The sequence below is a fragment of the Crocodylus siamensis genome, chromosome 3 (genome assembly GCF_052110815.1).
Source record: "Crocodylus siamensis isolate JL-2025a chromosome 3, ASM5211081v1, whole genome shotgun sequence".
NCBI lineage: Eukaryota > Metazoa > Chordata > Crocodylia > Crocodylidae > Crocodylus > Crocodylus siamensis.
Window position 1 is genome coordinate 114124245 of NC_143397.1, and position 15960 is coordinate 114140204.

General features: G+C 48.4%; 1 protein-coding gene across 1 annotated transcript; it reads right to left on the reverse strand.

Moving 5' to 3' along the window:
- Window positions 1–13838: 13838 nt before the first annotated feature.
- CCIN (calicin) lies at window positions 13839–15614 on the reverse strand. The gene has a single exon (XM_090037267.1). The coding sequence runs from the start codon at window positions 15612–15614 to the stop codon at window positions 13839–13841; it is 1776 nt and encodes a 591-aa protein (XP_089893393.1).
- Between the last annotated feature and the right edge of the window lie 346 nt (window positions 15615–15960).

Sequence of the window (15960 nt, forward strand, 5' to 3'; positions counted from 1 at the left end):
GGTGGGTTTAAAGGTTACCTTTAAACTATTCTAAAGGCACTTAAAATGGGAATACTTATGCATGAAAGGGTGTTAACTTATTCTATAAGCGTTTAAATGTAACCAGTTGAGATGAGGGTTATCTTTGAGCTATTCTACCCAGATCAAGATAAGGTGTTGTTTCAAAGATTTCATAGACATTTGGGCTGGAAGGGACCCCAGAGCATCATGGAGTCCAGCCCCACCCTGCCCCAGGGGCAGGAAGTCAGCAGGGATCCCAGGATCCCAGCAAGATAAGCATCCAAATGTGTTTTGAAGGCATTCAAAGTGGGTGCTTGAACCGCCTCAGGTGGCAGTCTGTTCCAAACCTTGGGGGCTTGGATAGTGAAGAAGTTCTTTCTTATGTCCAGCCTGAACCGGTCACAGTGGAGTTTGTGACCGTTCGATCTTGTCATTCCTTGGGGTGCTCTGGTGAACAGACATTCCCCCAGATCCTGGTGAACACCCCTGATAAACTTATAGGTGGCCACCAGATCACCCCTGAGCCTGTGCTTTTCCAGGCTGAATAGCCCCATTGCTCTCAGTCTCTTATCGTAAGGTCTGTTTTCCTGACCTCTGATCATGCGCGTGGCTCTCCTCTGGACTCTCTCAAGCTTCTCCACATCCTTTTTGAATTGCAGAGCCCAAAACTGGATGCAGTACTGCAGCTGTGGCCTCACCAAGGCTGAGTACAATGGGAGAATGATGTCTCGGGATCTGCTTGATTAGTATCTATGGATGCAAGCCAGCGTTTTGCTCGCTTTACTAGCTGTAGCATCACGCTGAAGGCTCATGTTCATCTTGTGGTCAACCGTGACCCCCAAGTCCCTTTCATCTGTAGTGCTAGCCAACGCAGCACTACCAAGCCTATAACCATGGTGCAGGTTTTTCCTCCCAAGGTGGAGAACCTTGCATTTTTCAGTGTTGAACACCATCAGGTTCTCGTCTGCCCATTTCATGAGTCTGTCCAGATCCGCCTGGATCAACCTCCTCTCCTCAGGTGTGGATGCTTTACCCCAGAGTTTGGTGTCGTCGGCAAACTTGGCCAGTCCACTTCTGACCAATGTCCACATAGTTGATGAAGATGTTAAATAGTATAGGCCCTAGGACAGAGCCTTGTGGGACCCCACTGGTCACAGCACACCAAGACGATTGGCTCTCGTCAAAGGAGCTGCTCCACAGAGATAAAGCTATCAATTTGTAGTCTTCCAGCGTCTCAGGAAGCACAGTTCCCAGCGTCTTTAGCCCTTTCCACCTTCCAAACCTGCACTAGTCTCCCACCTGGCAGTTCTGCCCTGGGGGCGGAGCTGCCAGGATGTAAATGCAGTGAGACTAGGGCCCGGGGAAGCATGCCTCCCCATATTCCATGTTTTCTCCCTACAGCAGCAGCTCTGTTCCCTGCTGCTGGGGCTTATCTCTGGTGCCAGGGAAGCATGACTCTCTGGGCCCACCCTGTCAAGCTTCCTATAGTCTTCTTTACTTGGGTCAAGACTTGGAGGGGGGTTGAGGGAAGCTGTCCCCCGACTCTATCCCCACTACCTGCCTGGCTAAGAGAGAACAAGGGAAAAGGGTCAGGTAGGTGTGGTAAGATTTCAACTGACCTCAAGTAAACTGAGCTTAATTGAAATTTCCCCACACTTCGTGTCCAGCTTAAAGGCACAGGCAGGCCTGAGCAAGGCTTGGAGCAGAGGTGGGCAAAACGTGGCCCGTGGGCTGGATGCAGCCCACCAGGCCATTCTATCTGGCCTGCAGGACCCCTAAAAAATTTAGAAAATTAATATTTATCTGCCCTGGGCTGCCTGTCATGCAGCCTTCAATGGCTTGCCAAAACTCAATAAGCAGCCCTCCACCCATGGCTTGGAGGGATGGGGATGGGGTTAGGGACTGAAGTCCAATTTGGTAGGGCTCTTTGCAAACAGCTGGCCTGGAGCCAGTCACCTAAGCTCACTGACTTGGTACACACCACCCCCCTCCCTCTTAGGCTGCAACAGGACCATACAGGACTTGGGGGGAAGGGAGGGAAGCTTGGGCCCATCTAAACTCCCCCACCTGGAATGGAACTGGGGGCTCAGCAGGGCTTGTTGTAGACATCTGGGGCTTGGCAGGACAATCCTCCTAGCCAGGATGGGAAGATGATACCCCTTATGTCTCAGCAACCCTGCTCCCAGGCTGCATGACCCCACTCCACCCCAACTCAATCTCCGCCAGCTTTCCCCAGAGAAGGCTGTGGGGTCAGGCTAGCATAGTGCCAGGTGGCTGGGCTGAGCCAGGGAGCTCCCCGGGAACCAGCCCTTTCCCACCACCCACGGTTCATTAACACATGAAAAACTATTTATTTATTTAGTTTGTTTCAACTAAAAATGCTTTAAATAATTACATAATGCTTTATATAATCTTAAAGGTTTTAAGGAGACCAAGGTGGTCTGATGCAGAGGGTTCTCCTTCCCTCTTTCCTTGCTATACGAACTCCCTCCCTTCCCCACTGGCACCACACCCCATCACTGTGCCTCCCCTCCCCATCACTGCCAGCTGGCCACTTCACCATGCCTCAGTTTTCCTGGCCCCACAAGCCCCCCTGGATATTAGCTCTGCCATGCTATGTGCTCTGCGTCATGCAGTAAGCATGCTGGTTCTCAGCCCTGTGCCCTGGCTATGCCTTCCCTGCATAGCCCACCCAGGCTAGGACAGTTCCTCCATCCCATGCAGCATGAAGCTTGCTACCCCTAACCCAACTCCCCCCACCACCACCACTTGACCCAGTCCCAATTCATTGACACGTGCAAGATTTAGGGGGTTTTTTTAATATTCTTTTTTTGCTCCTCTCTCTTTACTTCTCCCCTTGCCTTTCATTTCCAACAGTTTTTCAATATTTCTTTCCTCCCACTTGTGGTTCCAGCTTAGTTCCTGCTGCTGTGGAGGGAGGGAAGCCACAGCCCCCATGCTAGTTTCCAAGCTACACGCCACCCTTCCACTTTGTCTCCCACCCAATAAAGAGTCCATGCCCTTGGTCATCATGCCCTTTAGTGGCAAGTCAAATTTGTGCATGTCTGAGATGGCATTAAGCCTTAACCTGTGACTGCTCTGAAATTACTCTTACTTTAAGATGACTTAACATTCCTGATTCAGAATGGCTTAAATGTAACCTGTAACAGCACCCTTAGTTAAGTGACACAAAGCACTTACCAGCTTCTGGTCTCTCTCCACCTCTCTTCTGTTTCCCTGCTACCCCTCCTTGCTGGCTCAGTGCCACAGTGTGTTTTTGTGGAAGTGACTACAACATCACATTATGAACTGAAATGAGGAGTCAGCTTCAGGAAAAGAATTCTTAAGAATATTAGCAGAGAATAGGGAAGGAGAAATGTGAAATATAAGCAGAATGGCTCAAAATAGGATCCTATCCATAGGATACTACTGAGTCTGAATAGTTTTCAAATTCAGAATGCAGAACAATTTCTATATCATCTACATCAAAATGGGTCAAATTAATGCCTGGTATAAAAACTGACTCTTGAAGGAGGGTTGAGAAGAAACGTCTTACGTAATGATTTGGCATGTTCCCTGGGTGGAAAGATGTGACTTGAGTCATCTAGAATTCAGGTGCACCTTGAAATGTTTTGCATAATAACCAAGGTATCCATCCCAAAGATAAGTGATTCCATTTCCTTTGCTGATGTTGGTTTTATTGTTTATGAAGCCGTAACAGCTATGGCAGTTGTGTTCATTCATCCATAACACTCTGGCTATACCTCACACCAAGGAGGAAACTTTGTAAAGATTGGTTAAATGAGTAATACTTATTAACAGGAACCAGTGGTGTAAAAGGCAGAGTTGCTGCCTAGGCAAACCCTGGGAGGAAGAGGAGGGCAGGGGGAGAAAGGAAAGAGAAGGGGAGACAAATGGTTTCAAGAGCAGGGGCAAGGGGATATTGGTTTTGAGAAGGGGATGGAGGGCTGTGAGTTCCAGGGGGCACAGGAGGGAGGAACCGGATCCAAAAACGGGCAGGGGTAAAGGACCTGAGAGCAGGAGAGGGACAGGAGTCATATCCATATCATTCTAGTTGTTGCTCTTAAAGCAGCAGGAGCCAGAGATTGATTTGGAGTTCCCAGCATGGAAATGACCTCAGGGGTTGGGGGCCGATTCCAGCACCCTCCTAACTTGGTGCCCAGAGTAGTTGCCTCTCTCGCCCTCCTGCCGCCCCCCACCCCCAGTTACACTACTGACAGGGATGTATGAGTGGTGGGGACCCCTGGGGTCAGCATGTTCAGTCCCATTTGCAGGGGACAGCCTATCATCCCTTTCCAAAATTAATCATGCTCCATCTTTGAAGATTTCTTTGAACTCCAAATCTATAACTGAATTCTTTAGGCATGTCCGAGAAAGTGACATTTTAAGCATGTGCTTATTGTTACTAGAAAGACAAGGCACTGGTGAAGTCTTTTCCAGCTGTTTCAGAAGGTTGTCTACTTAAAGTAATTAGTTTAATAGTATTTTGTTTAATGTATTCTGAAATAGTTATATGTTATACATTATATCTTGTGTTATACAATATATATAACACACATACATTATATTAGATATTTTATATATACTATACACAACTGTAGGAAAATTAAAATTAATCCTTGCAAACGAGTCTAATCATTATGCAGGTATGGAACTGAGACAGACATTGTATAGTTGGCATTTATGTACAGCATTACTTCTGCACTAGGAAATCATGAAAGGAGAACTTTATTGCACAAGAGCCATGGTGGTAGAGAAAGTTAAAATTAAATGCCATACCATAAGTAGGAACAATTCAAAGCACAATGAAGTTTTGAGATGTAGGACTGGACTGGATGACCTCCAGAGGTCATCCAGTTCAGTGGTTCTCAACCTTTTTTGTACCAGGACCTATTTGGGAACCTGCACCCACCTGGAACTCGCACCCTTCCATCCCCTTCTCAAAACCCATGTCCCTCTTTGCATAGGTTTTCTATGTTTTTCTCCTTTAAAGGAGATTTCTTTTTTGAAGTTTGTTGATCCATTTTTAAAGTTTGTTCATGACCCTTTCATATGCTCTCATGATTCACTTTTGGGTCACAACCCACTGACTGAGAAACATGGATCTAGTCCACCCCTGCCTGATCCAGGATCAAACCAAACCATCCCATGCAACCATAATCTAAACCAAGTGTGGGCAATTATTTTGGCTAGAGGTCCACAGCAGGACTTTTGGTGAGTTGTGGGCCGGGGGAGGGAGGGGATGCTGACCCAGCCTGGCAGAAGGGAAGGTGCTGATGGGGTGGAGGCAGTTGAGCCTATCGGGCTGAACCCAGCCCCACTGCCCAGGCACATCAGCTCATACACCCTGCACCCACCACTGGGAATGGGGGACAAAGCGGGTGCACAGGGTCTCCATGGAGACCAGCCTGGGACCACATGGGCAGGGCGCACTTAGCTGGATGGATGGGATAGGACCATGGACGGGGAGGAGCAGCATCTGGGACAGATGGGCAGGGGCGGGACCAGGGACAGTGAATGCTCAGGGGCAGGGGCAGAGTCACAATCTGTTCCCCACATGACAGGGATGTGCAGAGAGCAGATTGTGGCTCTGTCCCAGGCCCCAGCTCTGCACTGTCACCACCCTGTGATCCTGGCCCTACCTGCCAGTCCCACTCCTGAATGCTGCTCCCTGCTTTCCCACAGCCCCATCCCATCCCATCCGCCTGGCCAAGCACCAGTCTCCATGGAGACCCAGCCCACCCGCTCCATACGGCAACCCTGGTGGCATGTGCTGGTTGGACAGGCTGGAGTACCCAGGCAGCAGGGCTGGGGCCAGTGGCAGTGGTGATAGTAGGCAGCAGCAGAAAGGAGCCACCACAGCTTGTGCTGCTGAGAAGCAGAGTCTGACCACTATGCTGCCCCAGCCCCACTCCACTCAGCAGCACATGCCACATCCTGGGCTGCCCCTGGCACCTTTCCCAGGCAGGCCCCAGGGACCCACCACAAGCCAAATAAAATCCCCTGGCAGACCAGATCCAGCCCACGGGCCATATTTTACCCACCCCAATCTAAACTCTACATAAGACTACTCTCAACCCTGACACAAAATAAACCTAATACCCTAACTTGCCACAGGTAAAGCAGGGGAACTATGGCAGTCAATGCTCTGTTCTATAAAATGTTGCCAATATACGTTTAAGGGGTCCTAGGTGAGGACTATGCCCCTGCTACAAAAGAAGGCAAAAACTCCCACAGTCTCTACCAATCTGACCATGGAGTAAAATTCCTTCCTGACCCTAAATATGGAGATTGGTCTGACCCTGAGTGGATGGGCAACACTCTCCAACGATGAACCTCCAGCTTTGCTCCTAGCAGGAGAATCAGCACACCCCAGTTGAAGTCCAGAGCCTTAGCTGTAGCCAACACTCAATGCCTCTGGGGAGACTTAAAAACACCCTGACACGTATAGCAGAAAAAAAAGGGCGGGGGTGGGGAAAGGCACCAGCAAAGCCCGGAAGCATGGAAAATACCCATAATAGAACATAGGCATAGTGATACCTAGATCATCCCCAACCAGTGGCTGTCCAACCTCTTCCTGAACACCACCAGTGATAGAAAATCCGCAATTTTTCTAAGCAGTCTATTTCTGCCTCACAATTTTAATAGTGAAGAAGTTTTTCCAGGTATCAATATATATTCGTTTTGCTACAACTCCAAGCCGCTGGTCCACAACCTCCTCTCTGCAACCAGAGGCAAAAGATGCTGTCCTTCTTTATGGTAACCCATCAAGTATTTGAAGACTGCTATCATGCCCTTTTTAAGCACTTTTTCTGCAAGCTGAACATGCCTAGCTCCTTCAGCTTCTCCTCATTTGACTTACTTTCCAAGCCCTTGATCATTGTTACCAACCCCTGGACCCTCTCTAACTTTTCCATGTCTTTTTTAAAATGTGAAGCCCAGAACTTAACACAGTATTCCAGATGAGGCCTAACAGGTGCTGAATAGAGAGGCACTATCATTTCCTGTGTCTTGCACTTAATGCTTCTATTGATGCATCCCAGAACCGTATTTAATTTTTGTGTGGCCTGCATCACCCTGCAGCCTCATATTGAGTCTGTGGTCTAACAACACTCCCAAGACCTTTTCCAAAGAGCTGCCATTCAGCCAGGTGTCACCCATTTCGTACTTGTGTTTTTGATTATTCCTCCTGCGGTGTGGTACCTTTCATTTGTCTGCATTGAACTTCATCCTGTTAGCTCTAGCCCAGCTTTCCAATTTGTCAAGATCCTTCTGAATTGCACTCACTTCCTATAATGTGTTCACAATCCTTCCCAGTTTTGTGTCATTTGCAAACTTGCTCAGGAAGCTTTCTATGTCAGCACCCAAATGGTTAATAACTACAGTGAATAGCACAGGGACAGACTCCTGTTGGACTCCACTCAAAACCTCTTGCCATTGCGACATGGACCCATTAATCATTAGCCTTTGCTCACAGCTATTGAGCCTGTTATCTATCTACCTTGTAGTAATTTTATCCAGCCCACATTTCTCCAATTTGTTTATGAGAAGGTCTTGCAGGACCTTGTCAAAAGCCTTACTGAAGTCCAGATATGCTATTTCTACAGCATTCCCTTCATCTATCCACGTAGCTGCTTTGTCAAACAAGGACATCAGGTTTGTCTGACACGATTTGTTTTTCATAAATCCATGCTGGCTGCTTGAAGTCAGCCTTTCCTTCTCCAGATACTTGCAAATGGCTTTCCGTAGGATCTGTTTCAGTAACTTCCCAGGTACTGAGGTGAGGCTAATGGATCTGTAGTTCCCTGGGTCCTCCTTTTCTTCTTTTCCAGTCCTTTGGTACCCAACCCAGATGTCTCTTATAACTTCATAAATATTATTGTCAAGGGCTCTGACATCTCCTCTGCTAGTTCAGGACCCTGAGATGAAGCTCATCTGAGCCTGCTGACTTGAATTCACTCAGACCCAACAGAAGCTTGGTGATAGTCTTTTCTGTTATCTCCTTCCTCTGCCTGCCCCTTCCTTATCCAGATAACCCCTATGGGCTGCTCCCCATGAGTGTGCACATGCATTTCCTGGGGGGGGAACAAGCAGTAGCTGGATATATTGGGTAAGAAACAGAGGACAAGACTATTACTGCCAGGAGGATGTAGCTCAGTGGTAGTGTACATGCTTTGCATGTATGGGGTCCTGGGTTCAACCCCCAAAATGGAGATGTTGGGGATTGAACCCAATGATCCTTCAAGTGGATGGGCAACACTCTCCAGCCAGGAACCTCCACCTTTGCTCCTAGCAGGAGAATCAGCACACCCCAGTTGAAGTGCAGAGCTTTAAGGTCCATTCCAGCCCTATGATTCTGTGTTTGTGGCACTCCTATTTGTCCCCAGACATACCTCTGCAAACATTTCATAGATTTCATAGACATTAGGGCTGGAAGGGACCTCGGGAGATCATCAAGTCCAGCCCCCTGCCCAAAGGGCAGGAAGTCAGCTGGGATCATAGCTCAGCAAATTGCCGTAAGTAGGATGGGGAGGGGGGGCCAGCACCTAGGCTAGGCCCAGCAACCTTACCTGGGTCCTGGAGGCCTCCCAGGGCAGCAGCAGTGGTGATCCAGGTGTTCAGAGCCTGTCCGGCAGCCAGAGTAGCAGTCAGAGTGTGACTCTGGCTGGTCAGGCTCCTTATCTGGCAGTGCACATTGCTGCCGCGTACAGCCCACCAGTTTTTTTGCAGTGGTTTTTTTGACACCAGGATCTTCCAGCATCAAAAAAACCACCACGCTGTTGATTAGCAGCACAGAGCACAAGTGCATGTGCACCACATGCAATATGAAGTGCCTTAAATGGCTTTGAGGTGCCACAAACTGCACCTGCTCATGGGGACACACCCTATGGGTACATCCACACATGCAGGGGCATGTGCTTGCAGTGGCACAAATTTGTGCTGGAGATTTGTACCTCCATGCATGTGGCATTTGGTGGGGAGGCAAATTGTGCTGCTTTAGGCAAACTGAGACTTTCCAGCTCCTCCTGGATCTTCAGCCATGGGGACCTGGAGGCTGGGACCAGTACCTGTGCTGGCCCCAACAATATAAAATGGTGTCCTGGTAAGCAGCTCAGGGCTACTTACCCTCAAGAGCTTCTCAGGTCCAGGCAGTTGGTATCTGGGGACACTAGCCCCCTGTGCCAGCTGGACTGCTGCAGCAGCTCACACCTAGAGTAGCCCCTGCATCCTGTACCCACTGAAGCAGTCTAGCAGTGGGAACTGCCACCTGGCTGTGACCTGCTGCCACCTGTGATAGCATATGCCCCCTGAGATCTGCAGTCCCATGGCTCCATGCCTGCTGGACCCAGATGAGGACCATATGGCCACCTGGGCTGTAGTATGGGTGCTCCAAGCAGAGCCACCTATACTTCTGGGCCAGATGCCAGCAAGCCATGGCTGCACAGTCGCTTCTGGAATTTAGGAAAGCCTTCAACACTGTCTCGCACCCCATTCTCATTAAGAAATTAGGTGACCATGGCATCAATGCCTACACAGTCAGATAGGTCGCAAATTGGCCGGAGGGCCGCACCCAGAGAGTGGTGGTGGATGGGTCTTTTTCATCCTGGAGGGATGTGAGCAGTAGGGTCCTCCAGGGCTCGGTCCTCGGGCCCACACTGTTCAACATCTTCATCAGTGACTTGGACAAGGGAATGAAAAGCACCTTGTTCAAATTCGTGGATGACACTAAGATGTGGAGAGAAGTGGGCACGCTGGAGGAGAGGGACAGGCTGCAACTAGGTCTAGTCAGATTACAGGCGTGGGTGAATGAAAAAAGGATGGGATTCAATACTGACAAATGCAAAGTGATGCACCTGCGGAGGAAGAACCAGCACCATACCTGCAGGCTGGGGAACTCCCTTTCCATCAGTGCAGAGGCAGAAAAGGATCCTGGTGTCATTATAGACTCCAAGATGAACACGGGCCGGCAGTATGGGGATGCAGTCAGGAAGGCCAACCGTACCTTGTCCTGCATCCACAGATGCATCACGAGCAGGTCCAAGGAGGTGATCCTCCCCCTCTATGCGGCACTGGTCAGGCTGCAGTTGGGGAGTACTGCGTCCAGTTCTGGGCGCTGCACTTCAGGAGGGATGTGGACAGCATCGAGAGGGTCCAGAGGAGGGCCACTCGCATGATCTGGGGACAGCAGGGCAGGCCCTACGAGGAGAGGCTACGGGACCTGAATCTGTTCAGCCTCCACAAGAGAAGGCTGAGGCGGGGGATCTAGTGGCCATTTACAAACTGGCAAAGGGAGACCAGCAGGCAATAGGAGAGTCCCTTTTCCCCTGAGCACTACCAGGAGTAATGAGGAATAACGGCCATAAGTTGACGGAGAGTAGATTCAGGCTAGACATCAGGAGGTGCTACTTCACTGTCAGGGCAGCTAGGATCTGGAACCAACTTCCAAGGGAAGTGGTGCTCGCTCCTACCCTGGGGTGTCTTCAAAAGGAGGCTAGATAGCCACCTAGCTGGGGTCATTTGACCCCAGCATCTTTTCCTGCCCGTAGCAGGGGGTCGGACTTATGATCTGTTCAGGTCCCTTCCAACCCTACAACTATGAAACTATGAAACTGAGTCCAGGCAGCCTGGTCTCCAGGCGCCTGGAGGCACCACCATAGCACATACCCCAGATCAGTACCTGCATAATGTGCAAGTCCCAGGGTGAGGTCTCTGAACCCTGGTAGATGGAGGAGGCTTACCTTTTACAAGCTGAGTGAGTGATCCTCAGGGGAAAGGTTTTAATATAGAGAATAAAAAGCCTTACAACATAGAGCTGCATTCAGAAAGGCAAATAATCTCACATTCCTAATGAATAATTTTATTTTTTCCTTGCCCCCACAATCATAAAGAAAGCATAATACCCATGAATCTGTAAATAGACAGTAACATGGAACAACTTTCTTAATCTGAGCTAATGAATTTAGTGCCAGCAAAAGACAACATGAAGTCCCAAATTCATGACAACATTCCATAGAATCAGGAAAGAGTAGGACTGGAAAGGAACTCAGGAAGTCATCTAGTCTAGTGGGTCCAACTTTTTTGGCAGGCATCTGTGGATTAGCCCCGCACTCTCCACAAGTGCCACTCCAATCTCCATTACCCAATGTGCTGCTCAGCTTTCTGCTTCCTGCTGTATCTAACATTGTGCTGTTTGTCCCCTCCACAGTCTGCCATGGGCCACACACAGAGGCTGCTCATGCTACTTGTGGCATGGGGCTAGGGCACATATAGCTGGGCAACTGGGTACACCCTGGTCTCCCCTATATACATGCAGCTGGGAACTTGGGAGTTCCCCACTCCCCAGATGCATACTTCCACCAGGAACTAGTATTCAGGGCTTACCCAATCCCTGGGGACAGCCCCCAGTCCCAGACCTGGGTCTGTCCTCTGCCTGAGCAGCAGAGGCAGTCCCAGGTTCTGAGTCTGGAAACCATAGCTCTCCCTGACCTGATCCCTGGAGGCAACACTGGATCCCAGCACCAGGACACAGAGCTGCTCTCCACCAATTGCCAGGCTCCCCAGTGCCTAACTGCACTACAGTGTATGGGGAGCCCAGCATGGAGAATTCGATCCTCCATACTGGGCTCCATGGTCTGCAGTTGCGTAATTCAGATGTGAGAAATTTTATACTGATCTCAAAAGTCACATGCATGCCTACATGTCTGGCAGGTGCATGATTTTTGGGATCAGGCATAAAATTACTCAGACCTCAACTGTACAGTCATTTTACCATCTGCTCGGGGTCTGAGACTTGGTCTACTTATACCCCATTTGGTGTCAGTCATATGTTCCCTTCAGTAATGCATGCAAAATCTTCATTAGTAAAACTACAATGGTTCTTCTGACTTCCAAAAATCTTCCCTAAGTCCAACATAGTAAATCCCAATCCTGTTTTCTCTAACAGTGCTCAACATAGTTTTGTACCAGGTGGTAGCCTGTCAAGCATTTTCAGCATCAGTTCAAGAAGACCCATTGTTGACATCCATCCTCAGCAGAGAACAGGTTGCTGAGTCATGGCTGGCTCCTGCCTCACATTAGTCACATACTCCATGTGTCAGTACCAGTCCCCAACACCATAGAAGTCTTTAAATTGTGATATTTTTTTCCTTCATTGTCCAGTCCCATTCATTAAATATACCTAATTTAAATATTAACATGTCTTCTACTCCCCAGACTTGTTCCTACTTCCATTAAATCCATAGCTAAAGTCCTGTTAACTGCCCTGAAAACCAAGGCAGAGCCTTTGGGCACTTGTATACGTTATGATGTAAAATTTCCCTATGACGTGGCTTAATGGTATCACACATTACATGTATCTGAGTTTTGTGGGTTTTAAATGGGTTTGCATCATTGCAAACAAAACTATATTCTGATGGACAAGTCAGATTTGGCTGAATCAATTTGGGACAGTGATTTGAATCACCGAATCGAATCACTGTCCCCTGAATAGACCAAATCCGAATCTGAAGCAAATACTAGTCACTTCACACAGACCTACAGGACACCTGCAGCCTCTCAGGAATGGACTGATCTGCCCCTGGATCAGCATGGGAAGGTAGCAGGCTGGTGTCTGGGTTTGCTGGTGGCTGGAGAAGGCAGTGGAGATGTTGCATGGGGTGCTGGAAGCCAAGGTGGGCTGCTAGCTGGCCAGGTGCTACCCCAGGCACCCAATCCAATGCTTCCCTGAGCCTGCCCGGGCTTTCAGCACTCTGCGTACTGTCCCTACCATCTTCTCTGGCTGCCAGCATACCCAGCTTGCCCCGGGGCAGCACGGGGAGATGGCAGAAGGGCATCTGGGTGTGCTGGCAGCAGCCAGAGAAGGCAGTAAGAATGGTGCGTAGGGTGGTGGAAGCCCAGATGGGTTTGGGGAAGCGTTGGATCAGGCATCTCCTAGCTGGAGCAACACCTGGCCAGCTAGCAACCCGCCTGGGCTTCCAGAGCCCCAACCACCTTCTCTGGCTGCCAGCAGACTCTTCTGCCACCTTCCCAGACTGCCCCAGGGCAAGCCAGCCAATTTCTGGGTAGCCCTAGGCATCCTGCTGAAGGCAGAAGTCATGTGGGGCCCAAGCCTTTTTTTTAAATTTTGGTGGAGCCTGCCTTTCTCTCCCATGGCTGGGGGCTGATGTGAAAGATTAATGGCACAGATTAATGGCCCCCCAGCTGTGGGAGAGGTGGGCAGGCTCCATTGAGAAAAAAAGGATTTGGCCCCTTGCCACTTTTGCCTTTGCCAGGCTCCTGCAGCCAGCAGGACAATCATGTATATGCAGTGATGGAAATTGAAATGGTGAGGTTAAAAACTGTTTCACTTTAGGGGGCATAGAATGCAACCCAAAGGACTAAACCACCGTCACGTGTACAGGCACCCTTTATTTGCAGACAGATGCTGACATGCTGTGCTACAGACCAGAGCTGTCACCCTACCCAAATGTGGCATGCAATGCATGGCCAAGATCCAAAATGACAGACATAAAAATTATTCATCCAAGAAATGTAAAACAGTGTGGAATTCTTTCTTTCAGTGTAAATAACTCTTCCTAAAATCTCAGGTTCATGGTATTGTACTTCTGTTGCAAATAATTTTCTAACTGTCATGATGCCAAATCTTGCAATCTGAGTGAGGAACCCGTGAAATGAAAGAACCAGTGAGGGGACTGTTGATGGTAACATTGACTGCAGTCTGCTGTCACAAAAAATAAGCGAAGTGAATGAGTAAGGCATCATTTATTTGTATCAGCAATTCAATTATTTTTTATTGCTAGGAATTTTTATTTTCCAAATTAGTTGACTACACTTTTTCGAAGAATCTTGCAAGGCAGTTTCACTGTACAACAAGCGGGGCAATCCAGAGCTTCTGGAGGATCAGCCAGAATTTTCCATTCCCCTGTCATCTGATCTAAAAGGTAGGCGTTTGGATTGACAAAATAATCTTCAGGACATTCGTCACCTGTGCAAATGAGGCCCCCACACACAAATACCTTGTTGTCACCAAGAGAACACACTGCATGAGATAAATCTAATGCATAGTTGTTTGGCAACAGCGGGACAGTGGTTGTGGCTTTGTTGGCTTTAATTTTCCGCAGGTTGATATCCAAACTCTGTTTATGGCTCTGTACACTCAGGATGTTTTCCTGTTGAAAAGACAACAGTGGTTTGTGATTGAATTCAATGGGAAAGGTGAGGTACTGCACCACTTCCCCTGTCTGAGTGTCAAAGCAATCCACCATCCCGACTCGAGAAAAACGCCCATTTACCAGGCATCTCCCTGTCACAATATAAATCAACTTCTCTCCCTTTGTGATCAATGCAGTTGCATCCATTGGAATGCTCATTTTCCCAGCCAGGGTCCACTTCTCTTTCTTCTCATCATACTTGTAAATGCTAGAGATGTATTTTCTTGGGACAGAGCTGCCTCCCACTGAGTACACCACTCCTCCACAGGTCACCATGGTATGGAAGACAAGGCCTACGGGGAGATCAGGCAGTTTAGTCCAGGAGTTATTATCCATATCATACCTCCATGCAGTCCTTAAGCCAGAGATCTGCTCTGTTGTCCCTCCAGACACATATATGTACCTCCCTACTGAAGTTGCACTAAGGGCAGCTGCTTTATACGGCATCTCTGTTAGTTTCAGCCATATGTTCTCCTCAATAATGTAAGCAAAAACCCCATCATTGAATCTCCCATGCTCTTTCTGGCCTCCTAAAATCACGACCGAATCCATTAAGGCCCCCTTTCTTTGGAGAAGTAGCAGGCTTTGAGGACTTTCTTGCTTTCTGTCTCTCAAAGTGGTCTCTATATGACCCAGGGGCTCAGAGTGACTCTCAAACAGTGGCACTTCACGGATGGCAGCCATTAGCGTCTTGGTTGAGACACCAGTTAAATGGATATAGGGGAAGAATTTTTTGAAATATTTCTCTCTCTCTCCTCTTTTGTGTTTCACCCACTGAAGCAGGGCAAGGAATGCCTGGTCCTCATTTTGCACATGAAGGTCCTCATCCTTGAGGAGCTTGCCAAAGGTTTGGTGGGGGCAGCGCAAGAGGTCTGAAATGCCCTCAGGGCCTGACCAGTAATGGAAATTGTCACGGATACCTGCATAGGCATTGTTTGCCACCTCTTTCAGCTCATAAGTGTTTGCTAGGAACAGGTAGCACAGACAGTTGCTGTTTTTGAGGGACCTGAGGAGATAGTCAGAGCAGTGGACTCTTAGAGACTCCGAACTGAAATATTTAGCCCCTTTCAGCAATTCTTCCACATTCTTCTCAGACACCAGTACCTTGCCAGTATAGAAATAGTCCAGCAGCTGCTCCACCAAAGTTGGGCCCAGGAAGTTTGGGTCAATGATGATAAAGAGCTCATCACCTGTCTTCATCTCATTGCTTGAGATTAAATTTTTGACATGGGTAGACACAGCTGCCAATATGCTAAGGTGGGCATAGAAGACGTGCTGATCCACAGTGAGTGCCACGTCACAGAACTCCTTATTCTTTCTCTGCTTGTTGAGTGCTTGCAGGACAGCATTGTTGTGGTTCTTTTCTGTGAACTGCATCTTCATGTTTTTAGTAAGATAAGTCAGAAAACAGGGATGATGAGGGTGTGAGCCACAGGACTTCTTCTCCAGGTGTTATGAATATCTCCCTCTAGTGCCAGAGGAGTGATGTCATCAGTTATAGGTGTAGGTCACAATTCAGAACCTCTGACACATATAAAAGGAAGTAATTTTAAAATGTATCCACCTGGGATGTGTATAGAATATTAATTGCTGTATCATCAAGGCATGGGACAAGTAAATTAAGAGAGATCCAAAACAAAGTGGATGGAGCTCTGCTGTCACCTAGTGGGGTAAGACCACTTGTGTTGTATATCATGTATAAATCATATTATACCTCTCCAAAGCCAGT